The sequence below is a fragment of the Passer montanus genome, unplaced genomic scaffold (genome assembly GCF_014805655.1).
Source record: "Passer montanus isolate IOZ18808 unplaced genomic scaffold, ASM1480565v1 scaffold193, whole genome shotgun sequence".
NCBI lineage: Eukaryota > Metazoa > Chordata > Aves > Passeriformes > Passeridae > Passer > Passer montanus.
In genome coordinates, this window is record NW_024366514.1 from 189,624 (window position 1) to 210,468 (window position 20,845).

General features: G+C 45.6%; 1 protein-coding gene across 1 annotated transcript in view; it reads left to right on the forward strand.

The window, feature by feature from the left end:
* Window positions 1-20,845, forward strand: part of INPP5D (inositol polyphosphate-5-phosphatase D) — a 52,262-nt gene that overhangs the window by 14,946 nt on the left and 16,471 nt on the right. The window contains exons 3-9 of the mRNA XM_039706480.1: window positions 9,770-9,920; window positions 12,138-12,309; window positions 12,710-12,850; window positions 18,407-18,494; window positions 19,205-19,285; window positions 19,462-19,533; window positions 19,806-19,929. Of these exons, the coding sequence (XP_039562414.1) occupies window positions 9,770-9,920; window positions 12,138-12,309; window positions 12,710-12,850; window positions 18,407-18,494; window positions 19,205-19,285; window positions 19,462-19,533; window positions 19,806-19,929 (829 nt within the window). The remainder of the gene's footprint in view (window positions 1-9,769; window positions 9,921-12,137; window positions 12,310-12,709; window positions 12,851-18,406; window positions 18,495-19,204; window positions 19,286-19,461; window positions 19,534-19,805; window positions 19,930-20,845) is intronic.

The window sequence follows — 20,845 nt, forward strand, 5'->3', positions numbered from 1 at the left end:
CCTTGAAAGAAAGGACAAGTGGTCATCCTTAGTGTCTCAAACATAGTAATCAGTTGCTGTAGCTAAAGCCTGAGAAATTCTGCAGACTGAAGACAGGAAATTGTAACTAAGGCTTCTACCCTTATTGTGCATTGCTTAGGGGTTTGAATTATGCAACCCCAGAAAATTATGCAGTACAATGTGGTGCATGCAGCTGCTTCCCATGTACCTTCTGCCTGCATTGCTCTGCTTCAGCAGCATATCTTCAATAACTATTAGCTTTTGAATCTTACATTTTTCCTTTCCCACTGGATAGTTTATGTAATTTATGCATATTTAGTGCTTGGTGACAGTTGAAACTGGGATTCATTCAGCCAAGAGGACAACAGGAAAGCAGAGAGCTGATTATGGATCCTCCACTGTCTGCTGCACAGGTTGGAGAAGGTCCCCAGGAGCTCAGTATAAGACTGATGTGGGCTGAGAGATCCTGCCCAGGTGTGCATACACAGCCATTGTGGGCATGTTTTCACCTGTTTCAGGGAAAAGTTCTTTCTCTTAAGACTTCAAACACCACACACGGTTGCTTGGGTACGTATTTATTGCCTTCTACAGAGGGAAAAGCTGAAGGGAGCTTGGGAACTTCCACCAGAAACAAGTAACCTGCAATAGTTCTCCCAGTCCAGCTAATGTCAGTGGGGAGCACTGACAGAATCACAACGATGACCTCCTCTAAGTGCTTTCAGAAACAATGACTGTGCTACATTTGCTGCCTTGGGTACCTTGATAGCTCTTGGGGACCCATATTTTCAAGATTATCTTGGTAAGCACTAGAGCTAGATACTTTATGAAGAAATTAAAATGGAAATTTTAATTTGACTTCAAGTGTTGAAGCTCTTCAATGGAAAACCAAAAAGCACAAGGCATGTGATAAAATCACAGAAGTTCTTAGAAGTAGCATACTCCAAAACTTTTACTTAAATTCCACCTACACACTACAGAAGTGCTAAAAAAATTGCATCAGATCCTCATGGATCTGCAGTCCGTGCTCATTCATCATCAACTCATCTGACTTGCACCCTGCAGCTAATTTTAATACCAGTCCTTCATGTTCCATCATGGAATTGTACTGTTGTTTGCTTTTTGTTGATGTAAATCTTATTTATTATAACACAGAGAAATGCTGAAAGGGTTGTTTGCTCAGCAGGGTTCTCTTGGTGCTACAAGCTGAATCATTGTGTGCTGTATTGGCGAAATCTTTTTTGATGGCCAGAGTTTGAATGGTTTATTTAGTGTGAAGAGTGTGAAGAACTATTCCAGCACTGGTCTTGGTGCTTTCTAGAATTGTTTGGTATTCTTCCTAGCTTCTATCTAACTATATTAGTTGGATATTTGGCAGTTAACATATTTTTACATGAACCATGGAGTGCTGAAGCAGAGGAGAATGGGGTCTTTAAGCAGGATCTGAGTACATTGGTATTATGATTTATGTCTTTATCATGTGTGGAGGATGCCAGTTCAAAAGACTTCCACAGATTCTTCACCTTCCAGAGCTTCTAATATGTTTTTCTTTAGGATGAAGAATTTTAGCAAGGAACTTGAGGTAAAAATCTGGCAGCCAATTATATTCTACTGAGAACTCCTTTCAATATTCCTTTCCTCCATCAGACTCTCCTAATTTGCAAATGTCCCAGTTCTGCCATGGGACCATTGCCTACCTGTGAACATGACTAGTCTTCAGGCTGCCAGAATGATGCCTGGATGGGATCACAGAGATAAGAACTCTTTCACAGCCAGAAGAGATCAACAGTGGCAGATGTGAGAGTCAGGATCTTTTTTAGGATAAACTGCCACTGGGCTCACATTCCACACAGAGAACATGTTAAGCATTTGAAATGAAGAATGAACTGTGCTTCTCAAGTCCTTTCCATGACACTGCACATAGCAAAAAAGTGAGATGGCCTTTCCCAAAATTGGAAACCTTCAGCACTCCCATTTTTTTCTGATTTTTTATAAGAATGGAGTTTTGATGCAGTGTGAGTAATTAATACACTGAGTATCTTAAGCCAGTATCATGCTTAAAGAAATGGAGCTTGTGGTAGTATGTACTGGTATCCTTCAGTTGCACTGGAGGAACAGAGGGAATTTTATAGGATTGACAACACAGTAATTTTCTTTTTTTTCCCTTTTTAACTCAGATTTTTTTATGTCTTATTTTCAGCCAGGATCACAAGCTAGAAGTAATATGTACTTAGTTGTTATTAAATTGTAATTCCTTGTTTCCTTTCATGAATAATTTAATTCAGAAATTCTGAATCCCTCTTTCCCAGAACTCTACAAATTCCATGATTTTCACCCAAAAACTTAAAAGGTCACTGTAGCAGAAGTGACATGTATTAACAAACTTGAATATCAGGACAAACCAAATGCGGAATGAGACAAAAAGCCTCCATCATCTCTCACCTTGGAGGAAACAGCAACTGTTTGCCTTCCGTTCCCTCCAACCTTATTCAAGATGCATGACTTATAACTGCACGTACACTGTGGTGTTCTCCACAAAATTTGTATGATCTTTTACCAAGTGAGGAAGTGCTGCTCTGGTCACCCACCAGCATCCTCTGCCCATGTTCCCTAGATTCCTCCCCTTACCTCTTCTCTCATGCATAGTTCCCTGGCAGAGGCCCTCTTGCTGAGCTTTATCCAGCAGCAAAACTCCCTTACCAACCCACAAGTTCTCACCTCTTATAAAAGATCATTTCTCTATTGACCCTCCAGGTCACAGGAGCCCTCTCTTCCTCAGGCACACGCTTGTCTCCCTCTGTGCTCCTAGGTAGCTCCATTTCTTCCAAGCCCTAGGTGTTGCATTCAAATTAGAGTACTTTTCTGGGTGGCTTATATTTTGGAAAGTAGCTGTTTCTCCCAGCTGTGATTCCTGTCTATGATCCCATTTTTGTGAAATGCTCCTGAAACTTCTTAGCACAAGATTCAATCTAAAAATAAGGCAGGTTTGCTGACAGAATGAAAGTGAAACACAGTCAAGTTGCTAAAAAACACTTTAAAAATAATTTACCAGGAATTCCTTAGCTCTTAGGTTCACTTCTTTAGTGAAATACAAAAAGCTTGTCTACATGAGAGCCCAGCATCAATTTAAAAATGCCACCTAGACTTCCTAGCTAGCAGACAGTTTTGAATACAACTTTTTTTCCAAAACTCAAAACATAATATTTTTTTCAAATAAAAAGAGGAATTCCTGCCAGCCTTTCTTACTGCAGTAGAATTGACCTGATTTACTGCTTCCATTTAAGCTGGTGGGTATTTACAAGAATTTTGTAACTTTGAAAACTTATTGCCAGTTACTGAAGTGCCAATGCATGTGTTTAAATACCTGTTTTAAGGTGCTCCAGTTAGAAAAATTTGGCTCAAGCAATATAAAACCAGATGATCAGTTTCCTAGTTCCTCCTTGTGCCTTGGCGCAGGAAAGGAAAACACTTCCTCTTCCTTCTGAGGGCCCCAGACTTCCTGTGCCATCTATTTATACAATTGTTGTAATGAACCCCAAGTTAACCAGTTCCTCTCCTAGTTTAGCATAGGCTTTACATCTTCTTACTTCATCTATTTATAATCTACTTGCAACTTCTCTTAAAGTCACGTTCACAGCTGCTCTTCACTAAACTCGTGTTTGCGGTGTCTTTGGCAAGGAGTTCTCCTGGCCAGATGGCATTACTTCAATACACCAGATACAAAGGAAGACCAGATTATCCGGTCAACAGCCATACAAAAACCTGTTGAAAAGTTTAGGTGGTTGAATTTGGAAAGGGGATCACAAGATTAACCAAAGGTTAGTGATTAAAGACATTAATTGTACCTGTCCTCATGAAATGAACAGCCTAGAAGCCAGTTCAGCAAGAAAACAAGAGCAAGTTGTAGCTAGTTGTGCTCAGCCATTGTACTGTGAGCATACAGAGGACCAGAGGAAATTGAAAACTGGAAGGACATGCAGAATCAGGGGCAGGCTCTGGGGGACAGGAGACACAAAGACATTCTGTGGGAAAGAAGGGCCACAGCCGAAAGGGCTGGAGTCAGAAGTGGAAGGTGTGAAAGTCATGGTTGAAATGGCAGGGCTGCTGGTGAAAAGCATGGTCACGTTCAGCCTTACCCATGCTCTTCAAGGGTTCTGGATCTGGATACAGGAAGCTGGAAGATTTGCAGAGGGCTTCTGTAGTCACAGAGCTTGGAGTGGCAAGAGGCCTTGCAGGCGTGTGAGCCCAGTGTTGCCCTGGTTTTGGGCTGAGGCAGGATCAGACACTTGCTGTCTGGCTGAGGAGTGCCTGGGTGCATGGCACTCCTGTCCCTCAGGGCCTTGCAGCACCTCTGGTTGCCATCTTCTTTAGAAGAGAATTTAAAACTTGTAAGATTACTGCTGTGGCATCTCCAGGCTGTCCCTTTGCTAGACCATACAAGTCCCTTTCTTCTGAGCTTTCTGTGTGAAACCCATTTTCCAACTCTTCAGTCTTTCTTGGAAATTTTCCTTGAGACTTTCTATGGTACTTTATAAGTAACATAGTTTATGGTACTTATAAGTTCCATGAGAATTGGTGCCCCAAGCTGGCCACAGCAGTCCAGCTAAAGCTTTATGGAACGAAGTACAGCAGAAGAATGTCTTCTTGCATCTTGTGTGACACACTTATTAATAGATCTTGGAGAGACTTCTGCTTTGGATGTGACTTCCCACTATAAAATTGCTGCTCAGTCTCTGATTCACTGTTCTCCAGATTCCTGTGTACAGCTCTGCTGTTTTGTGGGCTGTTCCCTAAATTGCATACATTCACTAGGTGTTTTCTGTCCATATGTTGTGGCTGCTATCAGCACAAAGCTGAGGTACTAGCGGGGATGATGAAAGAATCCCCACAGAAGGAGAGCCTGCCCTTCACACCTCTCTGGTGTCCCATGAGCCCTGTGAGCACATTTCTGGGGATGTGATGTGTTGCCATGGAGATGACACTTGCCATCCCCGTTTATAATGACTTGAAACAATTCGCTGTGCAATTAAAACAAGATCTATCCTGTGATAACCCTGAGGAAACAGTTACTTAATAAATGCAGGCAGGGGGGCGGGAAGTGGATTTCATTGTTGGCTCTGCTGGGGTGGCTCCAGCTTGCTCTGTGCTGCCCCATCCTGCTTTGGTTTGTTCACAGTGCCCTGTTCTGCCTCTGCTTCCTGTCTCAAAATCCAGAACAAGCTTGTGTAAAGTTTAGGCTGCATTTTGCCTTGCTCCTGTCATCCCGTGCAGTTGTCTGGAGGATGTTTATTAATAGTTTACCACCAATCCAGTTTTTGGTAATGTGCTCTGCAACCATCTACAACCTGGCTCAATACCCATACTTCATTATCCACCACCACTTTTCCTTCCTCACCTATAAACCTTTGCCACAAGTTCAAGTGGGAAGAAAGCAGATGTCCTAGTAGATGTCCCAGATTTGGGCTGCTTTCCTCACTTGCTGGCAGAGACCAGCCCTGTGCACTCACAGCAACATTACTGAGCCAGACTTTGCATGTGCAACTGATGCTGCTCAGGCATAATCCCTGCAGTCCCAGGCAGTGCTGGCTGGAATCACACCACAGCCTCGGTCATGGTCCTCTCACTCTGTGGCTGGGAGCAAAATAATGAGCTGTTAGATTTGGAGGGGCTCATGCAGCACAGGTAGTATCTGAGTACCTTGCACTTGTGTGCCAAACATGACTTGTCTGTCATGTAGGCTTTGCTCTCATCCTCTCCCCAGGGGGAGAAGCCAGTGCAACAAAATCTTGCTTTTACTGTTCTCTCCCATTTCAAACAATGTACAGTGTTTGCTGTGTCTCTGTGCTGAAGGAGGCAGCACAAAGCAGGGTGCCCTGCTCTCTTGTGGGGAGTGGGGATGTTTGGGGCTGTTTGAACTGGGAGGAGCTTGTTTCATAATGCAGGCAAAAGACAGAGAGAGTAGCTGGGCATGGCTGTGTGTTGGAGGGGTGCAGCCCTTCCCGTACACTTCCTCTGTTGAGGTCCTTGCAAATAACAACAATTATAATACAAAAGTAAATGAATGAGCATAATCAAATGATTTTGCTTTCAGACTTTCATGACAGCTGAGCTGATGTGTAGCAAAGTGGTGCCACTGCTTTTTGTGGTGTGGGGAAGGACCCTTGAACACCCATGAGTGTGTGCTGTGCAGGTTTCAGGCTGCCCACCCTTCCTTCTGTACTTGGCCATGGCTGATTGGAGCTCCTCACCCTGCCAGTTCCCCATTTTCTTATTTCAGCTCTCACCTATCTCTGTGCAGCTGCTTGGGCCACGTGTTCAGTTCTTTGCTGAATTCTGTCTTAAAATATGAAATGCTGTCTGTTATTTTACTGTGTGCCATTGGGAGTTGGTCCTTTTTCTCCTGACTGGACTTGGGGAGGGTGGGCTGTCAGAGGAGCTGGCACTGCTGGAATGGAGGCTGCTTCTCTTCGGGAATGAGCATCTGGATTCAGATGCATGCAAAGCCCAGCTTCTTGACATGGCCACAAATTCCACTTATCCTTAAGGGTAGAGAAGGGGGGCTTCATCAAGAAAGCTGGCTGGGTGCAGTGGGCCAAGTCAACAGAGTAGAAGGGGTGTGTAACAGCAGGGCCTCTCTGCTCATGTGTGCACCCAGCCAGGCTGCATGAGAGCTAGGGCTGATGGCCATGCTGGGGAATTTAGGCTGAAACACAGGTTTTGGACTGGGCAGTGAGTTAGAGGAAGGAGGCCTGTTGCAAAATGCTGCTTCTTCTGCTTACTACAGAGAGCAGGATGGTTTCAGAGACTGAACTATCCTTGGCAGCAAAAAGTGCTAATTCAGCCTTTCCTACCACTTCTATCAAGACTCTGTTTGGCCTTAAAAGTGCTGTTCATGGCTGTCTGTCTTCCTGCAGGCACCCTGGGAGGGCAGGAGCTGAGGGGCAGAGCAAGGCTGAGAAGACTGTGTTTGGGCACTGAGGGTGGCAGGGATGCTGTGCAGTAACAGGACAAGGGCCTTCAGGCACAGTCAGGGGAGATCAGGGGAAGCAGGCAGGTGGTGAAGTAGCAAAGGAAAGTGAAGGAGGAGTTTGGAAAGAGGAGGAGAGGAGTAGGCTGCAGTGATTCCAGAGGTGAGAGAGCACCAACAGCAAAGCTTTTCTCCTACTGGGATGCACATGGCAAACTCTGACCCTGTTTGTCCTTGTTGTGTTTTAGGGTCTCTGTGCTCTGATGGGGCTGATGCCTTTTCCCAGGCGCCCTTTGGAGTAGCTTAGGGTAAAACAAGCCACCCCAAGCCTTGTTCCTCATGAGCTTCAGCCCGTCTATGGGGGCTGCAGGTGGGCAGAAGGCAGCCCAGGCAGGGTAATCCAGAGGGTGGAGTGTGGGTAACACTGCCGTGGGCAGGTCACAGAGACTGAGTGTGCTGCCACCCACCACCAGAGCTGCTAACAGTGCCCTGTGGGCTGCTGGGGGGGTGCTGGACAATGAATAATCACAAAAATGGGGATTTCAGAGAAGAAGGTACTGCCTGAAAGATGAACAGAGAAGCATGGAAAACTGGTTGAACTATTCCAGGTCTGTTCCAGTGCAGCACTCTGACTTCAGGATCCTTTCATAGAATGGATTAGAGCTGTTTTTCTCGATGGTTTTCCCTGATTCCCAACCTTCACACTTGGCACCAAGAAGCAGAAGAGTCTGGGAGGACCCAGATGCTATTTGCATTAATTGGTGTAAATGAGAAGTCATTCTGAACATGCAGAGTCTGTGCTGCTCTAGAAGAGCAAGATTTGGTCTATACTGGGTAGGATCATGAGACGTTTTAACCAATGATTTGTTTTAACATCTTGGGCATTACGAAAATATAATCCACTGTTTGCCCAAGCATTGCCTTCATGCTGAACATGACATTTTCCAGTGTATGAGAATAATAAATCTTGTTAAATGCAGCAGCAGTTATGTGGAAGACAGAGAAGGAGGCTTTACAGGCAGAGCTCTCAGAAACATCACCCATGTCTGTTGTGAAAATGTGCCTTGCTGAACCTTTAAAGACATTCAGGTGTAGCTTAAAAATGAAAGGTATTTTTAATGGCAGGCCTGAGGGCACTGATGACTTCAAATGCAGTTCACTATTGCAAGCACTGTCCTAATTTCTGGCCTGGGATTTTATTATTTAGGAAAAGTTAAAAATAAATCTGGTTGGTGCTAGGACTCACCGAAGACAGTTTCCTGTGTTCTGTTGTGGTTTTTGCTCATATCTTGCCTGTTTAATTTCTTGGATTTTGTTCATTCTACATACATACATACATACATTTCTACATTCTATTTTCAAACAAAAAAGTTCACAGAGAATAAGAAACCGAGCAAAAATGAATGACAAGTAAATAAGCTTGTTCAAACATGTATTGAAACTCTGGATGTGTTACTTTTTACCGGCAATCATTGCAATCCCAAAATAAATTTAAATACCCTGCCTGTATTTAGAGGCAGAATGTCTGTGTAACACATTATGTCTAATTAGAGTCACAGCTTTAATTCCTTACTAATTAACCATGTTTCCTATGCAAAATTGAGTTCTATGCATGCAAAACAGTGCCAGTCAAGCCTGCCATTGGGGTGATCAGGTCTTCCTTTGGATTGCCCAGTTGTGAGCAATTCCCAGTGTTGATCTTTTAAGTCAAGAACAACAGCCTTGTGGGGATGGAAAACAACTGCTCTCTACCATTCTGCCCCCACTTCTTGATCTTTTATGGCAGATATAGACAAGGCCTTCTTGGTTTGGTTTCTGTGGGAAAACCTTTTGTCCAGAAGGAGCACCCTGCCAGGAAGAGGGTGCCCCAAGGAGAGGGATCAGAGCTTTGGCTGTGTGTTGCTGTAGCCTTGGGATTGGATGGTACTTCAGTACAGTTTGGAAGGTGATGCAGGGTCCTTTCCCTTCGTCAGGTCTGTACTGAGCCATGAGAGACCGTGTCTGTCTTTGGTAGGGTCTGTGGTTGAAGCAAGGAGGCAGAGCTGCAGGGACAGCAGCTGTTCCTGCTGGCAGAGTCACTGTGCCAATGTGTGGATATAATTACACTGAAGCTTTGGCTCTGAACACCTCTAAAACTTATCCCTGTGTTTGGCCTCTGTGGGTAACCATTTGCTGAGATTAATGGCCAGGGTATGCTTGAGACAGGTTAGGTCACAGAATTCAGCTGGCACACAGAGTGTCATGCCATGTGTGTTTGCAGTCCTTGCTGCTCTCTAAACCTCCATCCCAGCAATCCTGTGTGGGTGGCACCTTGTTTCATTTGAACCCAGTTCTGAGCCTTTGAATCCTGGAAGGGATGCTAACATCTGGATTTAGCCATGTTTATCTTCCAATTTCACAGGAAAACCTTCCTGGATACCACAAAATATAATACAGTCTGGGGGCTTTGTGCTCAGTAAAAGAGAGAATACAAAGATTAATCTGGGAGAATTATTTGTTTTAAAAATCTTCCTTTGCTGTGAAGCTAATCACCCTTAACCCATTGAGAGAGCTCTTCCATTTGGCTTCAGTGGGTCTTTGAGGTTGGTGTCTCTGCTGACTCCAGCTGGAATGTGTGAGCTTAAGTGTTTGTTTGTTCTGCATGGAGCCTGTGGTCAGATGGGCAGCAAGACCAGGGCAAGTTCTCTTCTGGGCAGCAGCAGTGGCTTTTTCCTCTCTCTATGGCTTTGTTTTTCCTTCTGCAAGGGGCAATGTTTGTGTGGTAGGAAATCCCATGCCATGACTGCCTCTTGTGTTTTGTTTCAGGCATCAGAGGGTGTTCCTGTGAGGTACTTTCAGAACCTGGAGGAACTGATAGAGTATTACAAGAAGGAGAACATGGGTCTGGTATGGCACCTCAAATATCCAGTGCCACGGGAAGAGGAGGAGGCTGCTGATGAACTGGAGGAGGACACTGGTAAGAAACCCATGATGTGACTTGGTGATGCAGACCCTTGACTCATACCTCTTGACTGGAGATAAGCAGTGCAGGCAGGAGATTAGAACATGTTGTGCCATAAAACAGAGCAGAGCATAGAGAGGCCTGAGCTGGCAAGGCCCTGCGGCAGTGAGCCCTCATGTCTTCTGTGGTACAGCACCTGGAGCATCAGTTTAGCTCACCTGAGGGAATACATTAGACCCTCTGTGGAAGTATACTGCATCTGGTGAGGGGTTGGCTAATCTGGTGTCCTTATCTGGACTCCAGCTGTTTATGTCCAGCCATCTCCCAAACCTCTGCACCCTCTCCTTGTCCTGCATCTGTAGGGCCTCTCTTGAAACAGAGATACTCCCTCAATTCTTGAAGCACTTTTCTCTGCTGTGCCATGCACCTGCAGCTGCTGAGGGGCATCTGAAACCCCTCAGCTGCTCTGCTCTAGGGGACATTTTTGACAGTCCAAAGCAGAGGCCATGGCTCTGGCAGTGGCAGACAGTCTAACTCCATGTATAGAGGCACGTGTATGATGAAGAGGTGTGATTGGCATTATCCCAACTATTTTATATCAATGCCACTGTGGATTCCTGGCACTCACTGGTCTCAGATAATTTCTTGGATTTTTCCTGGATCACCCCTTGGGTATGTCATAGTTCTCCTAGAGGAAGGTCATGTCCACAGAGCCATCCTTCCTGTCCTGTGTGATGTCTGTCTGGAAATGATAAGCACTGCAATCAAACTTGTCTGAAGGACACAATCCCTGGGACAGACAGACAGGCCCTGTGAACTAGGGCAGACTCACGAGCCTGTGCAACCCAGAGTCTGTGTAACCCTTTGATGGAATCCACTGTATATCTAACAGGAGCTGGAAGATTTTGGTATGCAATTTTCTGGAAGAAATAGAACAAAATTTTGCAAAGCTGCTCAGTAAAGATGTTCCTGGCTTTTGGCCAGTTGTACTGAGTCTCCAGCTCCCAGAGCTGGGGAGAGAACTACAGCAAAAATAATACAGAGAGAGGCAAGCAGCAGGGAATGAAGTTGTATCCAAGACTAAGAGCCTTCAGATGAAGAGAGATTAGCACTGGGTCTGGGCTGCCATGTACAGAATTTAGGTTTTGTTAAGGCACTTTGTGCTATCATGGTGGAGCCATGTAGGGCCTACATTAAGAGCCTTCAGATGAAGAGAGATTACTCAGATGAAGAGCACTGGGTCTGGGCTGACCATGTACAGAATTTAGGTTTTGTTAAGGCACTTTGTGCTATCATGGTGGAGCCATGTAGGGCCTACAGATGTCTGATCATCTTAGATGTGAAACTACAGAGGTGGGAGATGAGCACCCTGCAGATTAACCACCCATGGCTCAGTGCTGTGGTGGCTCTGAATCACAGCAGCGGCCCAGAAGCACTGGGTCAGTCCTGGGGGTATTTTTGTAATGCAAATTCCACCATTAGGAAATAACCAAACAAAACCTCACAACTCAACCTGCTACAATACAACATGTGTAACAAACTGTTGGAGCAATTGGTATGAAAAGAAAGGTAACCATAGTTGGGATCAGTGAAGATGAACCCACTCTTCTCCCAGGACAGGGAGATATGATGAGCAGCAGGAAAATCCTTTTTCCTTCCAACTCAATGTCCACAAGACAAGGCAGGATATTCAGCCCCTGTGCACTGGGTCATGGGGCCTCTTTTCTCCATCTCTGGTTATTTTGCCATTCACTTCTTTCCATGAGCAGTTTCTGGTGCTCCTTCCATCACATCCCTCCATCCATTCTGCCTCAGTAGCAGATCTCCATGATAATGGGAATGACATGGGTGAGGTAACATGCTATGTTTTCTAAGCATTATATTCAACTTAACAAATTAACCTTCACAGCTGCTGTGCAAATGGGAGAGTCAAAACTGGCTGGGGTTCACTGCAGGCAGAGACAGAGGCAGAGGCATGTGCTGCCTACACATGAGGTTCAAGCCTGACCCTTCATCCTGCTGCTCTCACACCACTGCCATCCCTGGAAACACAGCTGGGCCAGTGCTGAGCCCTGAGCTTCTCAGCTCTGACATCCCTCCACAGACCTGTTGGAAGAGATGGCTTCTGCAAAGACTGCCCCTGGAGGGTGGGCTCTGCCCTGCCTGGGGTGAGGGACAAGAGGTCCAATTTCTGTGCTGGAATGACTGTGCCTTTCCTTTCCTTCTTGCTAGACCTGGTACCCACACCTCCTGTCCTGCCCCCACGCAACATCCTCATGGCACTGCCGAGCAGTGAGACAAAGGATGTCTCTTCTCTCCCCGAAAACTCACGCATGGCAGACGTGAATAAACTGTCCCTTTCTGAGACACTACTCCAGCGACTGCAGTACCAGGACACAAGCAGGTAAAGAAGGGCAAGTGACTGGGCTGTGAACCAGCCTTCAGCCCAGTTCTGTGCTTGCTGGGCCTCTCTGTTTGGAACAGCTGAGGATCTGTTTGATTCAGCAAGATTACTCCTCATTTGTACTACCAAATAAAGAACAGAATCAGATCAACAGTGCATTGACTGCTGTTTACAGTCCAGCTGTTGTCTAGAAAAAATACATTTCTGAATTATTAAAATCACCCATACACTTTCTCCACTGAGGTATAGTTTTCTAATATAAAGGATGAGTAATATCTGAGAAAACTTGGTTTATTAGCCATGTATCTAAACAGTGGGAATTTGAGAAAAATAAGAAAGCTATTTGATATTTGGGAGTACAGAGAAGAGCTGGCTTTTGACCTGTCTGTTTACTTCACAGTGTCTCTGACGAGCATCTTAAACTCATCCAGGATTACCTGCGAGTTCACATCATCAGTGACTTTGAGATGGTGCAGACTGGCTCAAGTAATCTTCCTCAACTGAAGAAATTACTTACAGCTCTTTGCAAAGGACTCTTCAGGTAACTAGAAGCTGGTTTTCAGAATGTAATGCCATAACACCATAGTCTAACAAAGATTCCATGTGCATGCATTGAAAACCCTCATTTCTGGAATAGGAAATTGCTTTACTCTCAAAATCAGTATGTTTAGATGCTGTGACCTGTGATTCTGATGCAAATATATGAAATCTATATAGAAGAGACAGCTCTGACAATCAAGTTTTCTTCTAGAGGGTTTCAGAGAGCAGAGTATTATATTTTAAGCTTTGTTTAGGAAGAAACAAAACAAAAAATGTACTAACCGATTAACTGCATAATTTGGTAATGCATAAATGACACCCACAGGATTGTCAAGCACAAGCCATTTATGGAAACAAGCACAAATTAGTGTATAACTAGATTTTAAACACTGATTTTCCTTCCCACTAATGCACTGTGAACTTGGAGTGATTCCACTGATGTTGGTGAAGGCCAGCTGAAATGAAAAAGGAGCCTAGACACTTGACTCTCCAAATTTTACCTTTCCTGTTTGGAGGCCTTCCATGTCACAAATAGAAAAACTCTGCTAGAACATGGCAGAGCTCCCTCCTTCTCTGTTGGAAGGTTGTTATTTCCCCCTTGCTGATTGTAAGCAAAGGGACCAGCCCAAACTTGTGCAGACCTCTTGGAGCACTCTTCAGCAGAGGGCACATATTTCCACACTTCTCTCCAAGGCTTGCCATACCCTTCTCACTGGTGTATGCAGAGGTGAGGCTGGTTGTGCTGCTGGCCTGATCCTGTTCTCCTAGAAGCCAGCTGCCACAGACAAGCCCTGTGACGACTGAGGACAGATTGCTGCAAGAGCTGCCCTTCTGTGCCCTGCCTGAGCATTTTGCCTCTCTACATGCATGGGAGGGGAGACCCAGGTGGCCAGCTAAGAATAAACGTGAACAGTGGAAGCTCAAATCAAATGAAATCACAAGTGAGAGTCTTGTGTTACTAAAATACCTCTGGTGCTGCTGTTGTAACCAGGTTTGGTTTCTCTCATTTCCAACTTCTTATTCTACTTAAGTTTATCTGGGTTTCACAACCCTATTCCTCATAAATGCATGTGGGGAAATGAAAGAAAGGATATCCAGCAAGGCTATAATTCCCTTAACTGCCAGGATATCTTTAACATTTCTGGATTTTCTGTACTATTTATGGTGACTGGACATTGCAAAGTGACATCCTAAAGCAGAGCTGGGTGAGTTCTGCTGCTGGTGGAAGCCTGCTGAATGTAGGGACATGTCTTGGTTTGAAAGACAGGTGTCTGCCAAGCAAGGTAGGAACCTCCCTCAGAATGGAAAATATGATCCCCTTTCCTCCAAATTATTTAACTTTGAAATTAAGGGGCTCTCAGGCAAAGATACGAGAAAGGGAATAACAGTTATTTACTAGAATATATATATATATATGTTCTTACATATTCTTTTATACATATCTATATATAAAACAAGACAAGCTAAGGACAACAAACAAAACCAGAGACCCAGTCCCAGCCTTCCCTGTGCTGCCGGCGCGTTCCCCTCAGGCGCAGTTCCGGCACAGCCAGCAGGGGGCGCTGCTGGCTCCGGGCCGGGCGGTGGTTCCTCCGCGCCTGCAGGGGGCTCTGTGCCGCGGGCTCGCCCCGCTCTGCCCGTGTGAGGGCGGCAGAGAGGGCACGGGGCTTCCCTCGCACCCGCGCAGGGGCGGCCGGACCGGTGCCCTCAGGATGGGAAATGGTGGTGGTGGCAGGAACCGCGGGGCGGCGGCTGGAATGACAGGCAGCACGCCCGGGGTGGCAAACCAAGTGTAGGAAAAACACTTCAGGGAGAGGGCTGCGACCACCCCGGACACCATACAAAAAAAACAACCAAACAAAAAAAGGACCATCCTCAAGACAGGACACTGCACCACAAACCCAGCAAAGGACAAGGGCTTGCCCTCTGTCCCTCTGGTCACTTCACATGGCTATGGAAATGCACATCCTCATGCTGTTCTACCCCAATATTTTCTCCCCATACCGGCATTATTTTGGTTTGTTGGAGCTGCCTTCTGAGTTTTGCCATGACAGTCCAGAATTGCAGGCTGTGTCTCTTTCAGGTCTCACTGAGGAGCCTCTCCCCCTCTATTCACATTCTCTCATGGATCTCTACCATCCAACCAAACTTACCTTACTTGCTTACCTTCAGCTGGCTAATAATCAGATGCTTGGGTATCCTATTGTTTTACACTTAATCTCTGAGGTTGTCTAGGGTTTAAGATTAATTCAATCAAAAAAATTAATCCACAAGCACCAGAGGTTTATGTCCAATTAAGGAGACAGAGGAGTCCTGTTACTTTATTTGAATTAAGGGAGTGGCCACGGATCATTCCCCTAGGGTCTCTCAAATTGTTAGAGGATGCAGCCTCCTTTTTATCCTAATTTTCCTCTCTCTTTCTCCATTGGCTGAGGTACTTGAGAGGTACAGAGTTCCTGAATCGCTTAATACACTCCTCCTTCTAATATATACTCCCCCTTTTTCTTTTCCTTGTGTCAATCAGTGGAATTCCTATGGAATTCCTGGTTCCTCCTATTGCTTCCTTCATCTCTCAGTATCTACCTTTATCAGCAGACTCACAGTTTGTTTGTAAAGACAAATCCCTTTCATCAATCAGTGGAATTCTTCCTATTGTTTCTTTTATCTCTCAGTATCTAGTTTCATTTATCAGCAGAACCACAGTTTGTTTGTAAAGACAAATCCCTTTCATTCCTTTCACTTCCCTTATGTAACTTCTGAACTCAGATTTTGTCAGTGGCATTCCCTAAATTTAGGTTTTATTTCCCTGAGCTTCCTTTAGCTGTGCAGGGAATTCCAGCTGAAAGTACAGGTTATTCCTAGGCTGTTTCTTGGTGTCTTCTTTTAATGTTCAACTCCATTATTTTCACACTATTTGAGAATAGGTTAAAAAACAAAACAAAAACCCCAGAGCTGTTAATCAGCCCAGCAGATCTCTTGCAGTGGAGCTGAAGCTCCTCTGAATTTCCAGGCAGTGCTGAGGGTTATGAGTGTGCACAGACTCGTTGTGGCTGGGCTGGCCCAGCTGCTGGGGAGCCACACAGACGTGCTGTGAATGTGAGGGTTTTATGATCTGTGTTCTGGCTTCCCCTCACCTTGCAGAGCTCAGCGGTGCCATCTCTCAGGGTCAGGCTCAGACATGCAGCAGTCACAGTGAGAAAGGAGCATCCAGTGCCCTTTGCTCCTCAGCCAGTGCTGAGACCCCAGGCTGTGGGTGGGTGGTGACTGCCAAGGTCAGCAAAGAAGAGGGGACAGCACTGGAGCTGCTCAGTGGTCAGGAGAAAGAAAGAGCAGTGGGGCTGAGAGAGGAACTGTTTGTGAACAGTCTGTGCCCTTGGCAGTTCAGGTACTGGCCATGGGCAGGATGCACATCTGGCCAAGAAACTCAAGCGCAGCAGACCAGAGTGCAAAGGTTGTGAGCTCTTCCCTCACCCATTATCCCTGATTAATTTAGCAAGGCCTGGACTTCAGTGTTCATCAGAGACTGGGAAAGCTGGTTTTAACTCTGCTGCTACTGCTACCACTACCTTTTAGGACTGGCAGTGGCCAAGGGGTTAGGTCAGCCATGGTACATCTCCTTATTAGAGCCTGGGGGACCAGGAACCCTGGGGAGAGGCTACTCCCTCTGGCAGATCTTATACTGGAAATATACAAACAAAACCAAGACCTGTAAGGCTGATGGGTACTTTTGTGAGGCATTCCATGGTAAAGAAGTTGCCATACAAGAGTTTCCTTGGCCAGGGGAATCCTTCAGCCGCTGGAAATCTGACTAAGAGAGAGAGGGGACTACCCATGCAAGGGGATGTGTTCAACTTCCAGTGAAAAACACCAATGGTGTTCTATTCAATCTGCTACTGTCTGAAGCCATCATTTGGTCATCAGTTGCTGCTCTGCACATTCTTGTTTATTCTCCCTCAACAGATCATTTGCACACAGAGTTTTTAAGGCAGTTTTTCACGCAGTTGTGATACCAGCACTTGTGCAACTGCATGTGAACACACAGGCTTCTGACACTTCAATGAAGATCACTAAAGGTATTTATACTGTCAAGAGAGGAAAACAAAAGAAGTTACAAATGTAAATAAAACCACCCTGTGGTTTTAGTGGGCTTGAACGCCCACAGGAGCTGTTCCTCCTCCTCCTCACACACAGCCTACATGCTGCACTGTGAACAGAGGGCAGTTTTCCCATGAGAAATTACTCCTGAGTTGCTTCAAACAGCTGCTGCTATGTTTTCAAGAGATGGCCTGCACATCACAGTAAATATCCTTTCACTCTTAAACTAAACTTCTCCCAGTGTTCCTGCAACTGCTTGCAGCCTCTTGGGGTCTGACTCCATGGCTGCAGAAATCAATGGGACTCTTGGGTTTGGGGCCAGAACTGTTTGCAGTGACACGGGCCCTAGGTGATCCAGAGCTGAATAGTGGCATTGGAGGAATAAAATTAGCAGAACCAGCTTCCTGCATGTGCCTTGTACTCCTGTGTGTCCCACAGCAAGTCTTTTCGACTGAAATGTCAAACATGAATGTTTAATTTAGGCAATTAGTCATCCTTGGTTTAACATCTAGAGAAATATCTTCAGCCAGGCATGCTTTTGCTTTGGAGCACTTTCCCTAACAAAGATGGAATAAAATCCAGTCTATTCAGACTTAGGAAAGTGAGGGAAATCATTAATATCCACAGTTGACTAGACACAGTGCAAGCATCCTAGTGCTGCTCACCACCATCACCTTCCTTTTGACCTGTGCTCCCTGGCTGCTCTTGCCAGGATCAGTCTTGTCATTATCCATATGCAGCTTCTGTGCCAAAGTCACACAGCAGTTTCAACAAATGAGCATCCTGTGGAATCTCATTGGGAAGCCCTGGAGGAATGGCATTGTTACCTGTAAATGGTTCTGCTCAGGGGATCAAGGGCTGCTTCTTCTACCCCCTTGCTGTGCCTGGCCCCTTTTTGTCATGTAAGATGAAATACGTGAATTAGTTTTCTTCTCATATGGAGTCCCCAGCACTGTCCTCAGTAGCCTCAGCAGCTGCACAGGCCCTGTACAGAACTGAGCTGCTCCCACAGAGCATTCAGAGGCACCAGACTGTGCTGGGCTCTGAGGCATTTGAGTGCACTTGGATCTACAAGTTGGCATGGTTGGGTTGATGCTGCTTGTACACCATATCTTCAGGTTTTGCTCAGACTGGGATACCTTTCTGGGGAGATTTAGGAAGTTAGAACCTCCAAAGCAAAACCCAAGGAGCAGCCAGTACGGCCTTGTTCCAGCTTTGCAAGGTGAAGTCAGCTGTGTGACTCACACTGCCCTATTGACCACATCACCAGGCAGCTGGGATTTGCTGCCATCACGCATCCCACAGCTCAGGGGACACATGGCGAGGGCAGGCCCCGTGTGGACATGTGTCCAATGTGAACGTGTGCCTGTCATCTCGTCTGTGTGGCTTAGTCCAAGTGTGAACAGAGCCAGGGAACTGGCCAGAGAACAGCCTTAGACCTGTGCCATGTCTGTGTTCCCAGTGAGGCCTCGAGGACTCTCCCATCTCTGGAGTCCATCCAGAAGGTGTTTGAGCAGCAGCTGCATCCTGGTGCCCACCAGCGCTCCCAGGTAAGGGGGCTGGGAGGTGGGAAGAGCAGGACAGGTGTGTGTGTGGCTGTCAGTGGGGGCTCTGGTGTGCAGTCATGGCCAGTGGGGTGCAGGTGGGCACACGCCACTTCTATTCTCTTTAGCCTCATTCTGCTGCAGTGCAGAGGGCACACAGTGAGTTCTGTCTCACAGTGTCACTTATCCCATAGCCCTCTCCACCTGCTCCCCCTTCCTGTCCTAGAGGAAAGTGCCACCAACTGCCTGAGGACTCCTACCTCTCCATCCTCCCTCAGAATGTGGGCTGGCACTATGCATTTCTTTTTCCATAACTTTACTCCAGGATGTTTCACTGCCACATCCTTCATTTTCCCAAGCCCATTTAAGTCCCCATGACTTTCCTCTCCCTGACAGAAAACGAAAAGTGTAGGACTTTTGAATGCTGAGCCCCAGGCTTGGTCATGTGAGCTTGCCCCCAGCAGCAAACTGACTCCCATGCATGACCAGCTGCCTCGACCTTATGGAATAGGTTTGCAGATTTGTCCTTCCAGCCTCCCACACTTCTGCATATTCCATGCTCTTGTGGTGCCCACTGCAGATCAGAGTGGCAAAGGTACAAGTGTGGCTCCTTGGCCTGTGTGAGGTGTTCCTGGGTTTGCATTCCAGGCTGTGCTCTGTGGGCTTGGTAATCACCCATATCCCTCTCTCTTTTTGTTCCTGTGCTGTGGTTTCAGATGCTTGGTGAAGCAAGTCCAGTCAATATTGTATTGAAACTCAACCAGCTGATTTCTTTGCTGTCTTCTATTGAAGAAAAGGTAGAGTTTTCAAGCTATTTTTTATCATCTTCTTGTACTCCTTTGCCTCTAGTTTGTTTCATATTCATCCTCAGTGCAGTGCTCTGCCACAGTAAGATTTCTTTGTTCTGATTTCATTACTCTCAGTGTAGTACAGAATCACCAAATGCAATAAATTGCACATAATTATTTTACAGGTGAAAACACTGTTGATTGAAGGTCCTGATTCAACACACCGGCGCTCTCTTATCCCCCCTGTCACTTTTGAGGTAAATTTACTCCTTTAACAATGCTGATCATAAGGTGGAAGGACAGTAATGCAGATTTATGTCAGTATCTCAGCTCCTGGGAAGTTTGCTGTGCTGCCACAGAGATAACAGCTATTCCTGGGTGCTGTTTGGCACCATGAAAATGCCTAAGAGATGTCTGGTGAGACTGGCATAATGATATGTGCCAGGAATCAAAGGAAGTGCTGCATTTGTAATACATGTGACTGAAGTGTAGAAGGTCCCTCATGGAAAACCTCTCTGTATTCCACTAGGTGAAAACTGACTCCCTAGGAATTTTCTCAAAAATGCAACTCAAAGTGGATGTGGAAATGGGAAAACTGATTATCAAGAGATCTAAGGATGGTCCAGAAGACAAGTTTTATACCCACAAGAAAAGTAAGATGTCAGCTTGATGTCAGCCTAATGTCACAGACGCTGAATGAGGCTCTGGGAATTCTGCTAGGTCCTGGGTGATGCATGAGCTCCAGTCAGCAAGACACAGATATCTCTGTACTGAGATAATCAGCTTTCACTGATTGTTTTAGATCCAATCTCCAGGTCTAAATGAAGACACTGGAATCAGCACTGCAAGGGAGCAGGTTTTGGTAGAAGCTTCCCCATAGGGCTAGTTGCAATGGAACCATTTTGTTCTGAAAAGCAATGCCACTTGAAAAAAACCCCAACATTCTGCAGGAACATGCTGACTTCTGTGATGATTTTTGACGGTAAAAAGCCAGACATTCAGTTTCAGTAATATTTTTCAGTGAATTTCCCTTGATTTTTTGGTACGTAAATCGGCATCTCTCATCATGAGCAACACCAGTTTGGTCTGTGATTGCCTGATTCAAACAACTTCCTTTTTTTCTGTTTTCTTTCTGAACAGGCAGCTCACTGAAGTTGAGACAAAGACATTTGTGAGAGAGTAGATTATACCCTTGGGCTCTTTCCTGCTAGAAAATCAACCTGTTGCTGGCAGTAATTGAAAAGATGAGCTTTCATGCATGGCTTTCTCCACCTGGTGTTCATAATAATTAGCTGCTATTTTAGATGGGAGGAATCACCTTTACCACCAAATGAGGTTCTACATCCTCTTTCACAGATGGGGAAGGAACACATGTAGGCTGGCTCAGGATACAGGGGGATTGCCTGCACAAAGTTAAGGCTTCATTTCACATTGCCAGTTTTGGAATGGAAAACAGCTCCAAGCAGAAGAGTCTTGAGGGGCCTCTTCACTTGGAGTCCAAATCTGTTCCTATTGGGAACAGAATTAAGCAACTTTAAAATGCAAGGCAAACTGCATAGGCAGAAAAGA